The 15000-nt window shown below is 39.8% G+C and overlaps 1 protein-coding gene across 1 annotated transcript in view; it reads left to right on the plus strand.

Moving 5' to 3' along the window:
• The window catches only part of LOC137993577 (ATP-dependent RNA helicase A protein-like), a 35076-nt gene that overhangs the window by 11266 nt on the left and 8810 nt on the right, over positions 1-15000 (plus strand). Inside the window, exons 9-21 of the mRNA XM_068839516.1 lie at positions 1280-1450; positions 2811-3005; positions 3950-4021; positions 4478-4619; positions 4783-4865; positions 5821-5977; positions 6844-6938; positions 9545-9643; positions 9719-9833; positions 10944-11041; positions 12032-12105; positions 13104-13256; positions 14268-14428. Of these exons, the coding sequence (XP_068695617.1) occupies positions 1280-1450; positions 2811-3005; positions 3950-4021; positions 4478-4619; positions 4783-4865; positions 5821-5977; positions 6844-6938; positions 9545-9643; positions 9719-9833; positions 10944-11041; positions 12032-12105; positions 13104-13256; positions 14268-14428 (1615 nt within the window). The remainder of the gene's footprint in view (positions 1-1279; positions 1451-2810; positions 3006-3949; positions 4022-4477; positions 4620-4782; positions 4866-5820; positions 5978-6843; positions 6939-9544; positions 9644-9718; positions 9834-10943; positions 11042-12031; positions 12106-13103; positions 13257-14267; positions 14429-15000) is intronic.

Consider the following 15000-nt stretch of genomic DNA (forward strand, 5'->3'; position numbering starts at 1 on the left):
TGCTAAAAGACCTATATCCAGTGGGGAATGGAGAAGTTGGGCTGGAAAGAGACAATAAAAATGGGATGTTATTTTCTTTGTCTTTTTCCAGCTTATCTTCCCTTGAGGTGAAATGCACACAAAGCTGTTGGTTATGAAGGTTCGTGACAATCACACTTGCATCATGTGTTTCTGATGGCTTAATGAGAATAATAATTTAACGGAGCCTTTGGATGCACATCATGCTTGGTACAGAAAAAACGTTATCTCCCTCTGACACTGTTCTTATTTTAGGCAGAGGATTGTAAGATTGTCTGCTACCTGGTTGTAGTCTTGTCTCTTTGTTATAGCCCATGACTGAAGACAATGATCATAGTCATTCATACTGTGGATTTGAGAAACTTCAGTGTTGAAGGTAGTTTTTTATTCTGCTGTCCATAGATTTCAATTTTTTAACGTACACTTGTAGTTCCATGCTATAATTCAATGTTCATAATTATTTAAAGAATGTTCTTCCTTTGAAAAGGTAAGGAAATGGGAAATGGAAGTTCATGTGAATTAAGTTCATGTTGTAACTTACAGTTTGCCTTGCATCATTCATCTCCAGTCATTGTCTACTGTATGTGTGGTCCTTTGTTGTTGATATGAATTTCCAGTTTTTGATAGTCTTAATTGATGTGTCCATGAAGCATTTTTAGCCTTGTGTCCAACTTCCATTTCTTTGAGGAGAACAATGAAGGCCATACTTTTATTTCCATAATTGAAGTCAACCATCAAGCTCTAACCTATTAACTTCAGGGGAGACCCTTACATCTAAAAACGTTGGACGAGGAAGTTCATTAATGTGACCAAATGCAATGGCAGAATGTCCATTAACTAAAGGATCTACTCCATAATCTAAAGCAAAGGATCAACAATGGTCAATAATCAGCCTGTAAATAAGCAATATATTTTAGTAATTGGATGGACTTGATCTATAACTGTACAGCAAAAATAAGTCACAGGTACAACCTGAGGAAAGGTTTGTATCATAATGAATTATTTAGATGATGACACAAACTACTACTTACCTATGATAATAATGATAAATAGGGATAACAATTAGTGATAATATACTTGGATCCTAACAAGACAAAGGAAAGGTCATTAACGGTAGAAAAATTTCCTTAGGTAAGTTTTCTCTTTGAGGTTGTCAAACATCTTTATTTTCAGTTATAGAATACTTTTTTTTATTACGCTATAATTACCAGACTTTGTTGAACCACTGGGCTTGGAAAATGCTATCTTGTTGTGTTTTTAGCCTGAAGATCCGAATCAAGTTGTTTCGCTTGTGCTACCTCCTGGAATGGCTAAATTTGAAGAAGACCATCCTGAGGCAGGCTCGGGAATAGTTGAGTGGACACCACCAAATATGAACTGGAATCCATGGATAAACCAACCAATGATTATTGAGGGAGCTGAAGAATATCAGGTGAAGTGTTTGTGTCAGAGTTGTTGCTCTAGTTTAGTTTTAGTTATAATGATAATATTGTACCATTTCTTTGTTTTATTTTTACTTCACTGTAAGTTTTAGGCACCAGAAGGCTTCCTATAGTTGTTACGTGTACCTTTTTCAAGGCTTTCATAAATTACTCATATCGCGTTTAGCTTATCCATGTGATCAAGTGCAGTATGAGCATTTATCATTAATTTTATTAATGATATTTTGCTTGAGGGCTGATTACAGGTACAGTATTTGAGCAAAGTACACCCTCCACTTGTTTGGAAGGAAATCAATATCAACATGTATCCATTTAGCTGTGCATACACTGTATATTATTGTATGTTGCGCTTGGAAAGCTACAAGTTCTATAAAGGAATATTTTTGCCATGCGTGGAGCAACCCTTGTGCGTCTTTCCCCAAATGCAGCCAAAGAAATAGAATAATCCAACCCGTTGCCATTAAACCTCAACCAACACCAGAGTTTATAATACCTGTTTGACTTGACTATGTCTTCATAAAAGGTTTTTAAAGAACCTGGCCAAATTTTTGTAAAAGGTGGATAGTGCTATCCATTGGATAAATCCAGACACTGTTGTAGGAAGCATCAAGAGTGACACTTCAGCCATTTGAATAATGATTGAACAAAATGCATGATGGCATTCGATATGTGATATTCAGCTGTGCATTCTGCGTACCCCACAATCTTGTAAGCTCTACATTCATTTGACAACTTTGAGCAGCAGCAGATAAATTCCTCTCAAAAGTAGACCCTTGAACTGGTTAGCTAATTACGTCATTTACAGAAACTATCCATTAGATACTTGTGTGTTTTAGTTGAGTTTGAACTAAAGAATAAAGCTCCAATCAACATTGCACGATTTACAGAAAAAGACCACAACACCAGGAGCTCCATGCCTAGGACTCTTGGCAGATAGTGTGTGGGTTCCTTGGGGGTTGTGAGATTAAACCTACAGTTCAAAGTGTTTCCATAGAAGACTTTGAAGTCTAAACATTTGCTGACATGATTACAAAGGAAGCACTTTCTCCTCAGTTATTTTGAGACCCTGAGTATCAGTCCAAACACTACAACTTTTGGTGCTAATCCAATACTCAAACCACAGAGTGAACAGCGCAGCAGTGGATAAGCTCTATTAAACGCATGACCAAATTTTTTTTTTTTATCTTTTGGATAGTAATAATATATCCAGTGAATAGCTCTATCCAGCCTTAGATCTCAATGTAAGTGGCAATAATGAATGGCATTGCTACAAGAACAAGTCTTAAATTATCATTTTCAACTTCATCAATATTATATTTAATTTACTTATTTAGTTTTTGTATGATCCAGGAACCTTTGCTTACAAGTCAGGACTATCTAAATGAGTACAGGGAAAAACATCAAAGAAATGATACCTTTAAGCACATGCTAGAACAGCGCAGCCAGCTGCCGGTGTTTCAGTACAAATCAGCTTTGATTGAAGCTGTCAAAAGGAACAGGGTGATTGTTGTAAAGGGTGCAACTGGCTGCGGAAAAACTACTCAGGTTTGTAAAAACAAAAAAGACTATGTAACCTCTTGAGAATACATAATGTGTTTTTGTGCTAAATGCAAGGTAACAGTGAAAATCTTAACCCGTCAAAAAAAAAAAAAAAAAGAAAACGTAGACACCTGTAAGACCTGTAACAGCCTGACTTTCTTAAACAAGATGGAGGAAAGCTCTGAAATTAACACAGGAATTCCCATACTTTTAGGGTTTCCGTAGTTTCTGTCTTTTAGCATAAGTTTTTTTTGGAAAGTAAGCTGCAGACTGTGTTTTTGACAACAGCTGAGTAAAATTACAATAGGTTTATGTCCACACCCATGTTGTGATGTTTTGAGTTACCTAAAGCACGGGGCTATGATTAAATTATTTCCTTAATAATACTTTTTGAGGTAAGGTGGCCAAATCTTTAGAAAACAAATTTACAAGGAGAGAGGTAGTAGCCCCCTATCACATGAAACATGCCCCCATTTTGGTAATGTTAGTGAAGGTCAATTAGAGAAGCCTCCAGCTATTTATTGACTCACGAGATAAAACCAATTTTTTATGCTGAATTATTAACTTCTTACTAACCGAGCGCGAGGGCCGTACTGGGGAATATTGGCCCGAGGTCATGGCAGTACGAACCGAGCGCAGCGAGGTCTGTACAAACGAGGGCCAATATTCTGTACAAACGAGGGCCAATATTCCCCAGTAGGGCTCGAGCTAGCTCGGTTAGTAAGTAGTTTATTATATGGCTTTTTAATTACCTTTTGCTTTGTTTTTGCAAGCCCGTAATCAGCCCGTGGGCATTACGGGAGAATAATAACCTACAATTCAGTCACAATTAGCCAATCAGAGCACGCGTACTATTGTAGCCATATAATAATAGCCAATAATAGCATGGGTATTATCTGAGAAATAGTATTAATTTTGTTATGAATATGTGTCTCTAACCACATGTGCAGGTTCCTCAGTACATTTTGGATGATTATCTTGAGACAGGCCATGGTGCTGAATGCTGTATCACAGTCACACAGGTCAGTGTTTCCTAAACTGTCTCCCTTTCATGAGTAAAAATAGTGTCTAGCCTTAGCCAAAGCATGATCTGCTTAGTCTGTTTTTAATCATTCTTGAGGCCTCTAACAGATATTTGTGTGATTTAGAAAATATTTTTTTCATGAAGAGATATTTTTTGGACAGTGACTTGGGGATATTCGGAAGAAACCTCAGGGGCTTCCCCACAGGAATTGAACCTTGCCATAATTTGAGCCAGGGGAGACTCACAGGAGTTAGCCCAAGGCCAGACGATTTTACTCATCAGTGGGGGCTTTTCAGGAGTCAATGGGTTTGACTAGGCCCAGCTATATCTCTTCATTTTATTTACTATGGTTAAAATTAAAACTTTTGTCGTCTTCTTCATAACACAGCAAATGTTTAGTTTAAAGTTTAATCTCCTTTAATGTCTATTCTCCTTGTTTGTGTTTGTGTTACAGCCAAGGCGTATCAGTGCTGTGAGTGTAGCTGAAAGAGTAGCAAGTGAAAGAGCTGAAATACTAGGCAACAGCGTGGGTCATTCTGTCCGATTTGATACTGTTTTGCCAAGAAGTCATGCATCCATGCTGTTTTGTACAGTTGGTAAGGTCACTCTTCATTTTTTAGGGTTGACTGAAGTTGCGTGGCACCAAAACAAAAATAACTACATTACAGCTGGTAATATTTGTACTTTTACCATCTTATTACAAGAAAACATGGCATCGTTAATAATTTTTGTTGTTACTGCTGTTTGACTTTTCTCCAGGTGTTCTTCTGAGGAAACTTGAAAATGGTCTTCATGGCATTTCTCATGTCATTGTGGATGAGATTCACGAGCGAGATATAAATGTAAGAAAAATCATTAACGATTTTTAGAAAGATTCTGTCTCGAAATACGAATAACAAGGTTAGCGTTTGTGGCTAATGGTAAACGGCAAACATTCATTTGCTGCTTCTTGTCTTAAAACCACGAAAATTCCTTTTACTGTCGCATAATTGTCACAATTTATACGCTGTTAAGGCCCGAGCAAACTGCTTCGACATCCGTTCGATTTTGTTGAACGTTGAATGGTGTTGAATACCCTGGATTCCAGAGGTTATTTTCTCGCTGTGAAGAGAGCGACTCGCTCTTTTGTCGCGCTTTTCATAGCGAGAAAATAACCTCTGGAATCCAGGGTAGGTGTTGAACGATTTTGGGTGGGCAAACGGTGTCTGCACATCGTTAACATTTGATTAAATAAAGCGTCACGAGAGGCCTGGTATTCAGTCCCAGGCTGCAACCGCGGTTGTTACTATGGATACGGACACGGGTTCATCATTTAGACCGATTAGTGCGCAAGCACATACCCAACAATATTGAAAGAGGTTGGGCACCGATAACAGAATAAATGTTGATTGGTTGTTGAGGCAAATGGTTTCAACTGATCGCTCTTTACCAAAATCGAACGGATGTTCAAGCTGAAGGCAAGAGAAGTTTTGGCAAATGGCAAATTGGTGCCTAAATTTTGGGGAGTTCTAAATCTCTTGACTAACTTTTGTAGAGTTCAAAATGACTGAGCCCTCAGCCTACATTTTTTGAATTTCATCACTGAGTAGGGTTTGATTCAGGTGGGTGAAAGGTTTGAAATGTTGTAGTCAGTATTCAGCATGATCAAGATTTCAAGATGCTGCTCCCAATAAAAACCTGTTGATCTTTAACTCCGCCACCCATTTCATCAGTGCAAGAAGGCAAGTTTTAATGATGCTCTTATGCAGCGAAAAAGTCTGTCATATCTTGTTTATTGATTCTTATTTGTTCTCGTAGACTGATTTTGTTTTGGTGATCCTCCGTGACATGATCCAAACCTATCCCAACATGCGCGTGATTCTCATGTCAGCCACAATCGACACTCAGATGTTCACAGAGTATTTTGGCAACTGTCCTATTGTTGAAATTGAAGGAAGGTCATTTCCTGTTCAAGGTATAGAATTATTAAATGACATTAAAAGTTATTTGTAAAAAATCCTTTGAAAATCTAAACAGTTAGATTGAAAGTAAAACAAGTGCAGTGTGTTTGAGAAGGATTTTAATATACACGTTTTACTTCCGGGGATCATAGTAATTTTAGGCCCGGTTCAAACGTCGCATTAGGTAGCGTCTTATTCCATGAACGTGAACTCAAAGCTCTTTACAGCAGCGGTGGGGGACTTCTATTATGGCATAAATAGCATCCGCTGCAGTGTTATTGTGAAAAACAGGTGCCTTCAGTTCTGAACACGTGATAGACCACACAACAGGGAACCGAGTGCCCTATATACTCTTTTCGGACATTGTGTTTAAGGTTCCACAAAACTCCGTCCAAGACGGAGCTTACAGAACTTTGAAGCCTTAAACAAAGGCCATTTTGAAGAAGTCGTTGAAAAGAATAGAAAGTAAGCTAACGATTTGCAGACTTTGAGTCTTGGTCCCACCGGGGTTCGAACCTGCGACTTCCGTCACTGTTGTCCGATGCTAAACCAACCAGTCTGCGGTCGGCGGGTAAGCACAGCACCTTTTTTGTCAACGATAGAGTTTACCCAAAAGTGTATCATTTCTTTGGTCCAAGGAGACTAAATAATCGAATTGGCACCATTTCGTTTGAAGTGACGGGTTGTTCGGAAAATGCAAACAAGCATAACAAAAGTTGTCGGTTCCGTTGCCTTTGTGCTGTCCCCTCTTTGGAAATAAGAAGCAACATTTCATTAGTTTCTTATCCTTGAAATTTATCGCTGTAAGCTCTTATTTTAGAGAAGGCTTGTATAACAGTTTTTTAAAAAGAGAGCTTTTTTTTTTTTTTTTACCCTTCAGAATATTACCTCGAAGATGTTATTCAAATGCTCAGTTTTGTCCCACCGCTCCCTGAGAAGAAGAAAAAACGAGAGGAAACAGAGGACGATGAGGAGGTCTGAGTACTGCAAAATCTACGTATTCTTGTTTATCTCGGTGCGATTTTTAAAATTGAACTGCACCATGTGGCCAAAAACAAAGGCATTTTTTCTATCCAGTCACAACGCGAAGACGACCATTGGCAAGTGAAGACGCGTGGATACAGTTCAATTGACAAATTTAGCATTGCGTTTACATCAAACGGCGTTCGGCAGGCTTCTGCTTTTCGTAAAACCAGGAAGGCTCTATCATTCTAATTTGTCTCTCTATTTTGACCATTTGGCCAATATATGTAGCCAACAAGAAAAACAGAGCTAAGATCGAACAAGTTTCTTAGATTTTTGGCAAAGCGCAAATTTCATCCTAGCCTTCGAACGCAGACGTATTGCCGGGGGAGAGAAACGACCGTCAGAATTACGTTTGCGTTCACTCTGACTTGTGCCGTTTGTCGTGACGCGATGCTAAATCTGTCCTACAATTTGTTTCTCGTTAAACAGACGACGACGCTACTAAAGTTAAAGCGGGTTTTGCACGTACGGTATTCGTCGAATATCAATCGCAAACCAGCCAAAAAAAACTATTTTGTTTCTTGAGGTGCCTGTATCCCGAATAAGCCCTAATCGTTTCTATATGGGCATCTTCGCCTTACGCTTTTCTTTTTTGTAGGCCACGTATTTTGATTTAAAAAAAAAAACAAGCAAACAAAAAAAGAGTTGTTTGCGTATGCGAGATTTGCAAGGGACTTGAAGATCTACGACGGTGACTTCGACGAAAACTTCCCCACAAAATATAACTTTGCACTCCCTGAAGTCTTCGCTATTATTCCATCTCCTTCAGGTCGCACAATGTGGGCGAAGTATCTTAAAAATAAAGTGGATACGAGTGGTTTAGATTAAAAGTAGAGAATAACATATTGTCAGTTGCATGCTCTCGTTGTCGTTAAAACCTCAAAGGGGAGCTTACGAATCCACGACGTTCGCACGACGGCAACGTTAGGTCATGTCATAGTTCCGTGTCGCCGTCCTGTAGAAATTTTCATTTACGATATTCGCAGTAAGACTTTTTCCGCAGCTTCTGAAGTTCGCTTTTATCTTTTCACAAGGCAAGTTGTTCAATCCAAAATGCCGAACTCCAGAGAAACGAAAGCTTATATAGCGTACGGTTATCGAACGAGCAATAATTTGTACTTTTATACGATGCTTACCAGTTTGAGATCTTAGAGTAAACTTCCGTACTGGAGCTAGAACAAAAGACGAATGCAAGGATGAGTTTCGTTTCTAATGGTTTAGTTTTAGCTTCGATACCTGTTATGAATGTATCTCAAGCGCTATGCCTATCCTTGTCGATATCGAGATCTGGCTTTGAACTTCACTTACGCTTTTATTTTTAGTTGGACTATTCGCCATAGGGTAGCAAAAAATTGTCACTTTAATACACACAGAGACAAAAGTTAAAAAACATGTGAAGAACCTGCCCTAAATGCGTTACTTGATTTATCTCGCAAAAACACCTGAAGCATCGAGAGAAACTTTGACAACTAACCTCGCGTCCTGCTATTTTCAAGACGCCGGCAAATCGGCCTCACCAACGTCGTCGACTAAGGTGCGACTCTGGCAAATGCGCAGTAGGCATAAGCTCCTCTTGTGTCACGTCGTTTTGTGCAGAGTTCCGCAAACATATGCGCTGAAATACGGGCTGCACGTGCTCCACGATTGTTTTTCCTCTTTTAACCAATGGCATAATTGTTTTATGGCGTTCTCGTTGTCGTCGTCGTAGTCTTCGGAGGACGAAGACGACTACGAGTACGAGTTTTCCGTACTGAGCAAGCGCATAAGGTTTGGAGGCCGACATTTTTCGAAGTGCGCGTGCTCAGAACGGAAAACTCATAGTCGTAGTCGTCTTCGTCCTCCAATCTCAAGGTCCCTATTCTCTGCCATGCTAAATACACTACACTCGGTGCAGTATGTGAAGAGACTTGTAGCTTTCCAGGTACGGCCTGTAATTGGAGAACGAAGCAAAAGATGATACAACAGAAACAATGCATCTACAGTAGCCCCGATAACAAAATAAGCTACAAGTCATAGGGACCAATGAGAAAATAGAAGTCTGGAATAGGTACAGGATTGCTCCGTATGTGTGAAGGACTTTGCAAGGCAACTAGCACGTGAATAAGCCACAGATTGACCTGCAAAATTCTCAATTCACAAACACTCTATACTTAGCAACGATTGACCGAAGTGGAGGTGGCTAGTGGTGGATATGCGGCGAGGTAAATATCCACCACTAGCCACCGACAGTGAGGTAAATAGTTTTAGTATGTACTAAAACAGTGAGGCAATATAGCACAAAAAAGATGATTTTAACTCATTTATTCCTGCAAAGATTACAACGTTTTCGGACGCAAATTCCTCGCAAATTGCTCGGAGGTGAATAGCAAAGGATATCCGGAGGTTTGAGTAGCCAATCAGCGCGCGCGTTCAACGCCATCCACTGTTTTAGTATATAGCTAGCAATAAAGAGATACTGGAAGGAGCAGGTAGTTATTGGAAAAGCAATGTTTTTGACTTGAAAGTCGCAATAAAAACTTATTTAATGATTTGCTTATTTGACCTTTTTTTTGTAGGAAAATTGTAATATGAATTGCAGCGAGGATTATTCATTCCAAACCAAAAATGCTCTGGCACAGTTGAGCGAGAAAGAAATGTCCTTCGAACTCATAGAGGTAAGTGAACAAAGGGTATTACTGAAGGTTAGTTAATGCACTTACAACTTACCAAGATATTTGATAATTTTGCAGGCGTTGTTGAACTACATATCTGGCCTGAACATCCCTGGTGCAGTGCTGATTTTTCTTCCGGGATGGAACTTAATTTTCGCATTGCATAAATACTTCAAAGCCCATCCACAATTTGGTAAGTTACACAGTCATAACTTCCCTTAGTCAATCAGTGATTGCATCGGGGAGAAAACCTTACTCTCTGCTTGCATTGATTGAAAAGGAAAACAACTGACATAAACTGTCAGTTCTCACACACAACTGGGAGCCAAGCAAGCCGAACACTTGGCTTGACCTTTATTAACAAACCAAAAGGTATTAAAATCATCATAGCAGACCCATGTTGAAAAAATCGTGAACACTATTTACAAACTGAATGGAATGTGTTAAATATCCTTTAAAAAAAAAAAAACAAGCTACAAAGCTGCACTAAAAAGACTCATGAGGGGTGGGTGGGAGGGGCAGGTCTGGCAATGGCGAATGGCCAAAAACCATCAGACCTGAAGACCCCCCACACACTGGACCCCTTTCTCCCAGCTGTGTGTGAGAAAAATGTTTTCCGCCTTATTCGTTCCTCAGCCAGCGGAAAAACTCACTTCTTTGCTCCCTGCGGTATTAATTAAGCCTGATTTTTGCAAGCGACGCAAGCAGAAGCGCAAGCATAACAGCGCTTATTTCACCGTGAAAACGAGGTTGACGCAAGCACAAGCTCGTGGATCAAACATTTTCCCTTTTCGTGTGTTTGCGCCTATGCTTGTGTTCGCTTGCGTTGTGTGAAAACGAAACACAGCATAAGCACAAGGAAATTTGAAGAAAAGAGTAAATTCATGGCCTGGTTTGAAAACGAGACTGATGTGGGAAATGGGTTATTGAATTACCATTCTCGCTTATATAGTTTCAGATGTCATTGTTTTTAAGATTGAAATGGTCGTTTCCATTTCTTTGTGAAATGCTGGTTTCCCGAATTAATTATGCTAAGACTTAGGGCGCTTTCCTTTTGTCAGAACTGGCCGGTCAGACCCGTCTGCTTGCAAAGAAATGTAATAAGTTGCGCGATAATCCCTCAAATTCCTCTGGAGGAGTAAACATTATCCTTAAAGTGTGTTAATTTGAAGGCGTGGTAAAGTTAGTCCTTCAAATGCCCGGTCTGGCCGGTCAGTTCTGTCAAATGGAAGGTGTCCTTAGTCTTTTCTTTTTCTGTAGTCATTTATTTCTTGTTGATATTTTCGTGTTCGTTTCGTTCCAGGGATTAGCAGCAAGTATCGTCTTCTACCTCTTCATTCGCAGATACCAAGGGAAGATCAGCGCCGCGTGTTTGAGCCCGTTCCACCAGGAGTTACAAAGGTGGATAATGACTTAGGATGCTGGTGTAGTTGCAGAAACAAATTAACTTAAAGAGAAAAACTGAAAGGCATTGCGAACGCCATGTCCCACAAGGACACTCGAACCCTTCGTCTAAGAATACCGTGATGTTTAAACACAAAGACGCAGTATAAAAGGGGTGGCTTCACGCTCTCCTTTTGTTCGAATTCATTCAAGCATAACTGATTATCCAAGATGTTGATCAACAAAAGCAACACAGAGACGGAAGCCCTAAAATATATTTCTAGCCCGAGAAGAAGGGATTGGGTTAAAAAAAGAACGACAGATAACATTTTATGGACACATTGCCGCAAGGGGCTTTTTTATTGCACAAATTATCATAGAGCTCGGATGCGTCCATGGTTGATTGACAAATCATTTACGCCTTTATAGTGCGTCTTCGTGTTTAAAGGCCCAGTAATACGGGCAACAATTTTCGCGCAACAATGTTGCGTTGCAAGTTGAGATGGTTTGTTGCGCGTATTGCCACCTTCTTGAGCAAAATATTTTCATGTTGCAAAAAGTAAAAGTGACGTCTACTTTTTGCAGCATAAAAATTTGTCAAGTGAAGCTATGATCCTCGCAGTTATGAACGCAATTTTTGCAATTGCGTAAAGAAGCCTGAAAAATTCAGGACTTCATGATTGTTGCGCTACAAGTTGCACGCAAATTGTTGCCCTGTTACTGGGCCTTAAAGGGAATTTTCGCGCACACTCGGATTTTTTTTTTTTTTGCTTCATACCATTTCAAACAGTTGTCGAGGACAACCCGGTTCTAAGGCATATTTTGTTTGCTGAAAACTGGGTGAATTTTGAAATCCTAGCTGAATTGATATCGCACATATATTCCTCGGCGATCGAGGGCTAAGATGCTGAATTCTTTTTCTTAGTATTTATTCAATTGATAACCCAATCGCTTACCTCGACGAATGAATTACTAAGGCATCGACTCTTTGTCTTGTTGTTTTGACAGATAATTCTTTCAACCAACATTGCTGAAACAAGCATCACCATCGATGATGTCGTGTTTGTTATCGATTCTTGCAAGTATGTGTGTTGTAACCTGACTAACCTTTTATGTCCTTTTTTCGATGCGTCAGTATTGATTGCTTCAAGCTCAATTTAATTTGATTTGAACTGCTTTAAGTTGATTTCAGGTCTCCTCAATGAGTGAAGCATTGAGCCTTTGTTAAAGGGGTTATTAGAGCCCAAGTTCTCTCAAATACCAACAACGATCGTTATACAGCGAGCTCGGGAGAAAAGCACGCAAGGCCAAGAAGGACGTGGTGGTCTTACTAGTTAGCTTCGCGTGTCCTATGGGTTTTTCTTTTCCCAATCTTCTCGGTTCAATTTATCTTTCTCTCCAGTCCTTGTGAATCAAACATCGCGATCGCGTTCGACCTACTACTAGGCTCCGCCTCGATATGAAGTTAAATACCCAAAGAAGAAGAAAGGTCAAACGACAGCATAGTTAATGTTCTATGACGGCAGGCAGCTGCTTGTCGAAAAAGCTTGAAAATTCTCCTATTTTAACTTGGTTCTCTCTTTGGTGAATTGTCCCAAAACCTACAGCCAACATTAAGAAAATTAAGTAAAACCAAACAAGATTCTTTGATGTCAATGAACGAAATGATATATGAAATGAATCACATATAGAACTGCGGATATGAAATCAAGTGAAGCTAAGAGAAGCCACTGATATTGGGAGCTGGTCATGTGTGACTTTGGCAAAAGCCACACTTTTTTGGATTGATTTTCCAGCAAAACCCGACCTTCCCTAGGGACATAATTAATTTTTACTCCAAGGTGCACTGGTACGATTCGAAAACTTCTTTAAAAATTCGTCAATAGAATAGCTTAGTCCCTAGAAATGCCGTGAAAAAGATCTAGTATAGGTGTTGTGTACTCCAGGTTATGGAACTTTGGTGGGGATTAAAAAATTCCTGTACAATGTATAGATACTTTCTTTTTCTTTTCAGTTGTGTTAATGAATTCAAGTTTTGTCAGACTTACTCCTAACTGCATGACTTTTCACTTCTTTATAGAGCCAAAGTGAAGTTATTTACATCACACAACAACATGACAAACTACGCGACTGTGTGGGCATCCAGGACCAACATGGAGCAAAGGCGAGGCCGTGCAGGCAGAGTGAGACCAGGGTTTGCTTTTCATCTTTGCAGCCGAACACGAGCATCCAGGTTAGCTTGGGCTGAAAGTAAACCTTTGGATCCAAGCGCTTGATTCATCGAGATTTGAACCACATAATTCATACAGGACCTAGGATCAGGAAAACGTTTTCCAACGAAACCCAAAGTTTAGAAAATCTTTATTTCGCAACGGTTCGGAGTGGTTAGGACTGAAGCCATTTTTTGGGAAGCATAAAACACGTGCAATGTTCATACAGTGCACGCACGATGTCACGTCAAATTTTTGCCGTTTTCTCCCGAAAGCAACTTGAAATGACCAAATTCGCGGTTATGTGAATAGCTGTTTCAATTCTCTCCCTAATATCCCACACCGTTCCCTACTTTATATTTTTTTCAGTACTAGTTGCCACACAATTTAATTCCGTTAAAAAACTTGGAATAATCGCCAAATGATTACAATAAGGTGAAGTTATATTTTCAGTTGCCGTTGTCGTCGTTCTTGCTTAAGCTCTCAATCGTCCAGCACAGGAATAAAAGAACAAAGAAAAATTGGGAATGCGAACTACAATACTCGTCATAAATCGTTGAAACAGACACCGTTTCTCTCGAATTTTCTGGAAAAATCCTGAGATTTCTACTTCACACTGTTTTCCCAACTGAAATGTGCTTTCTCCCTCCCCAAAGTTGAGCCACGCGTGTTTTGAAGCACTGAGACCACTGTGACACCCAAATCAACATTGGGGAAAGGGAAAAAGACACAAGTGTTTCAAGATTTTTGACGAGTATTGTAGAATGAAATAAACATAATCCAGTGGGTAGAATTTGGCCCTTGCGGGAATCTGTCTGAAAATCGAGGGAAGTTCTTTCCAGTTTCGAAAAAATTGTTTCATAGCGTCGACTTTGATTAAGAATCCAAAAAGAAAAGCAAAGAGATTAGAATCAAAAGAAGTCCACAACCAGCTTGGCTGCCGTTCGGAGAGTATGCACATCACCTGAACATAGAGCTGTAATAATTTTTGGAAGTTTATTTAATTGAACTGATTAATTTTGAAACATTTGTAGACTTGCTGAGCACGCCACCCCGGAAATTCTGCGCACACCCCTTCACGAACTGGCTCTCACTATCAAGCTTCTCAAACTTGGAGACATCGGAGAATTTTTGAACAAAGCCATCGAGCCTCCTCCTTTGGACGCTGTAGCTGAATCTGTGGCGCTTTTGAAAGGTTCGTGCTTCCCGGAAGAGTTGGCGAATTTACTTGAACGGCGATGCCCAGCAGCACCAATACATTTGAATGTCGTAAGACTATATTTACGAGATGCTTTAAGTTTATTGCGAGACCACTGGTGAATTTGACCCCCAATCTTCTGACATATCTCTGTCGTGAGTGAAGATAAAAAGGAAATCAGGGATGGCGCAGTGGTGAGAGCACTCGTCTCCCACCAAATATTATGTGGCCCGGGTTCGATTCCCACACTCGGCGTCATATGTGGGTTGAGTTTGTTGGTTCTCTATTGTGCACCGCGAGGTTTTTCTCTGGGTACTCCAGTTTTTCCCTCTCCTCAAAAACCAACATTAAGTTTGATTTGATTTGCGTTAATTTGTTAATTTCAATTTTCAGTGCCCCCGATTAGTGCTCCAGCGCTAGAAGATTAGACACTTAATGAGGTTTCTTTCTTTCTGTCTTTCGATTTAGCAAAATGATACAAAAATATTTTGATTCGAATAGATTTGATGCTAAATTTCACCTTAATTCCGGCAACTCATATGATAGTCGTGGACCAACGCATTCTATTT

This window comes from Montipora foliosa, chromosome 2, assembly GCF_036669935.1.
Source record: "Montipora foliosa isolate CH-2021 chromosome 2, ASM3666993v2, whole genome shotgun sequence".
Lineage (NCBI taxonomy): Eukaryota > Metazoa > Cnidaria > Anthozoa > Scleractinia > Acroporidae > Montipora > Montipora foliosa.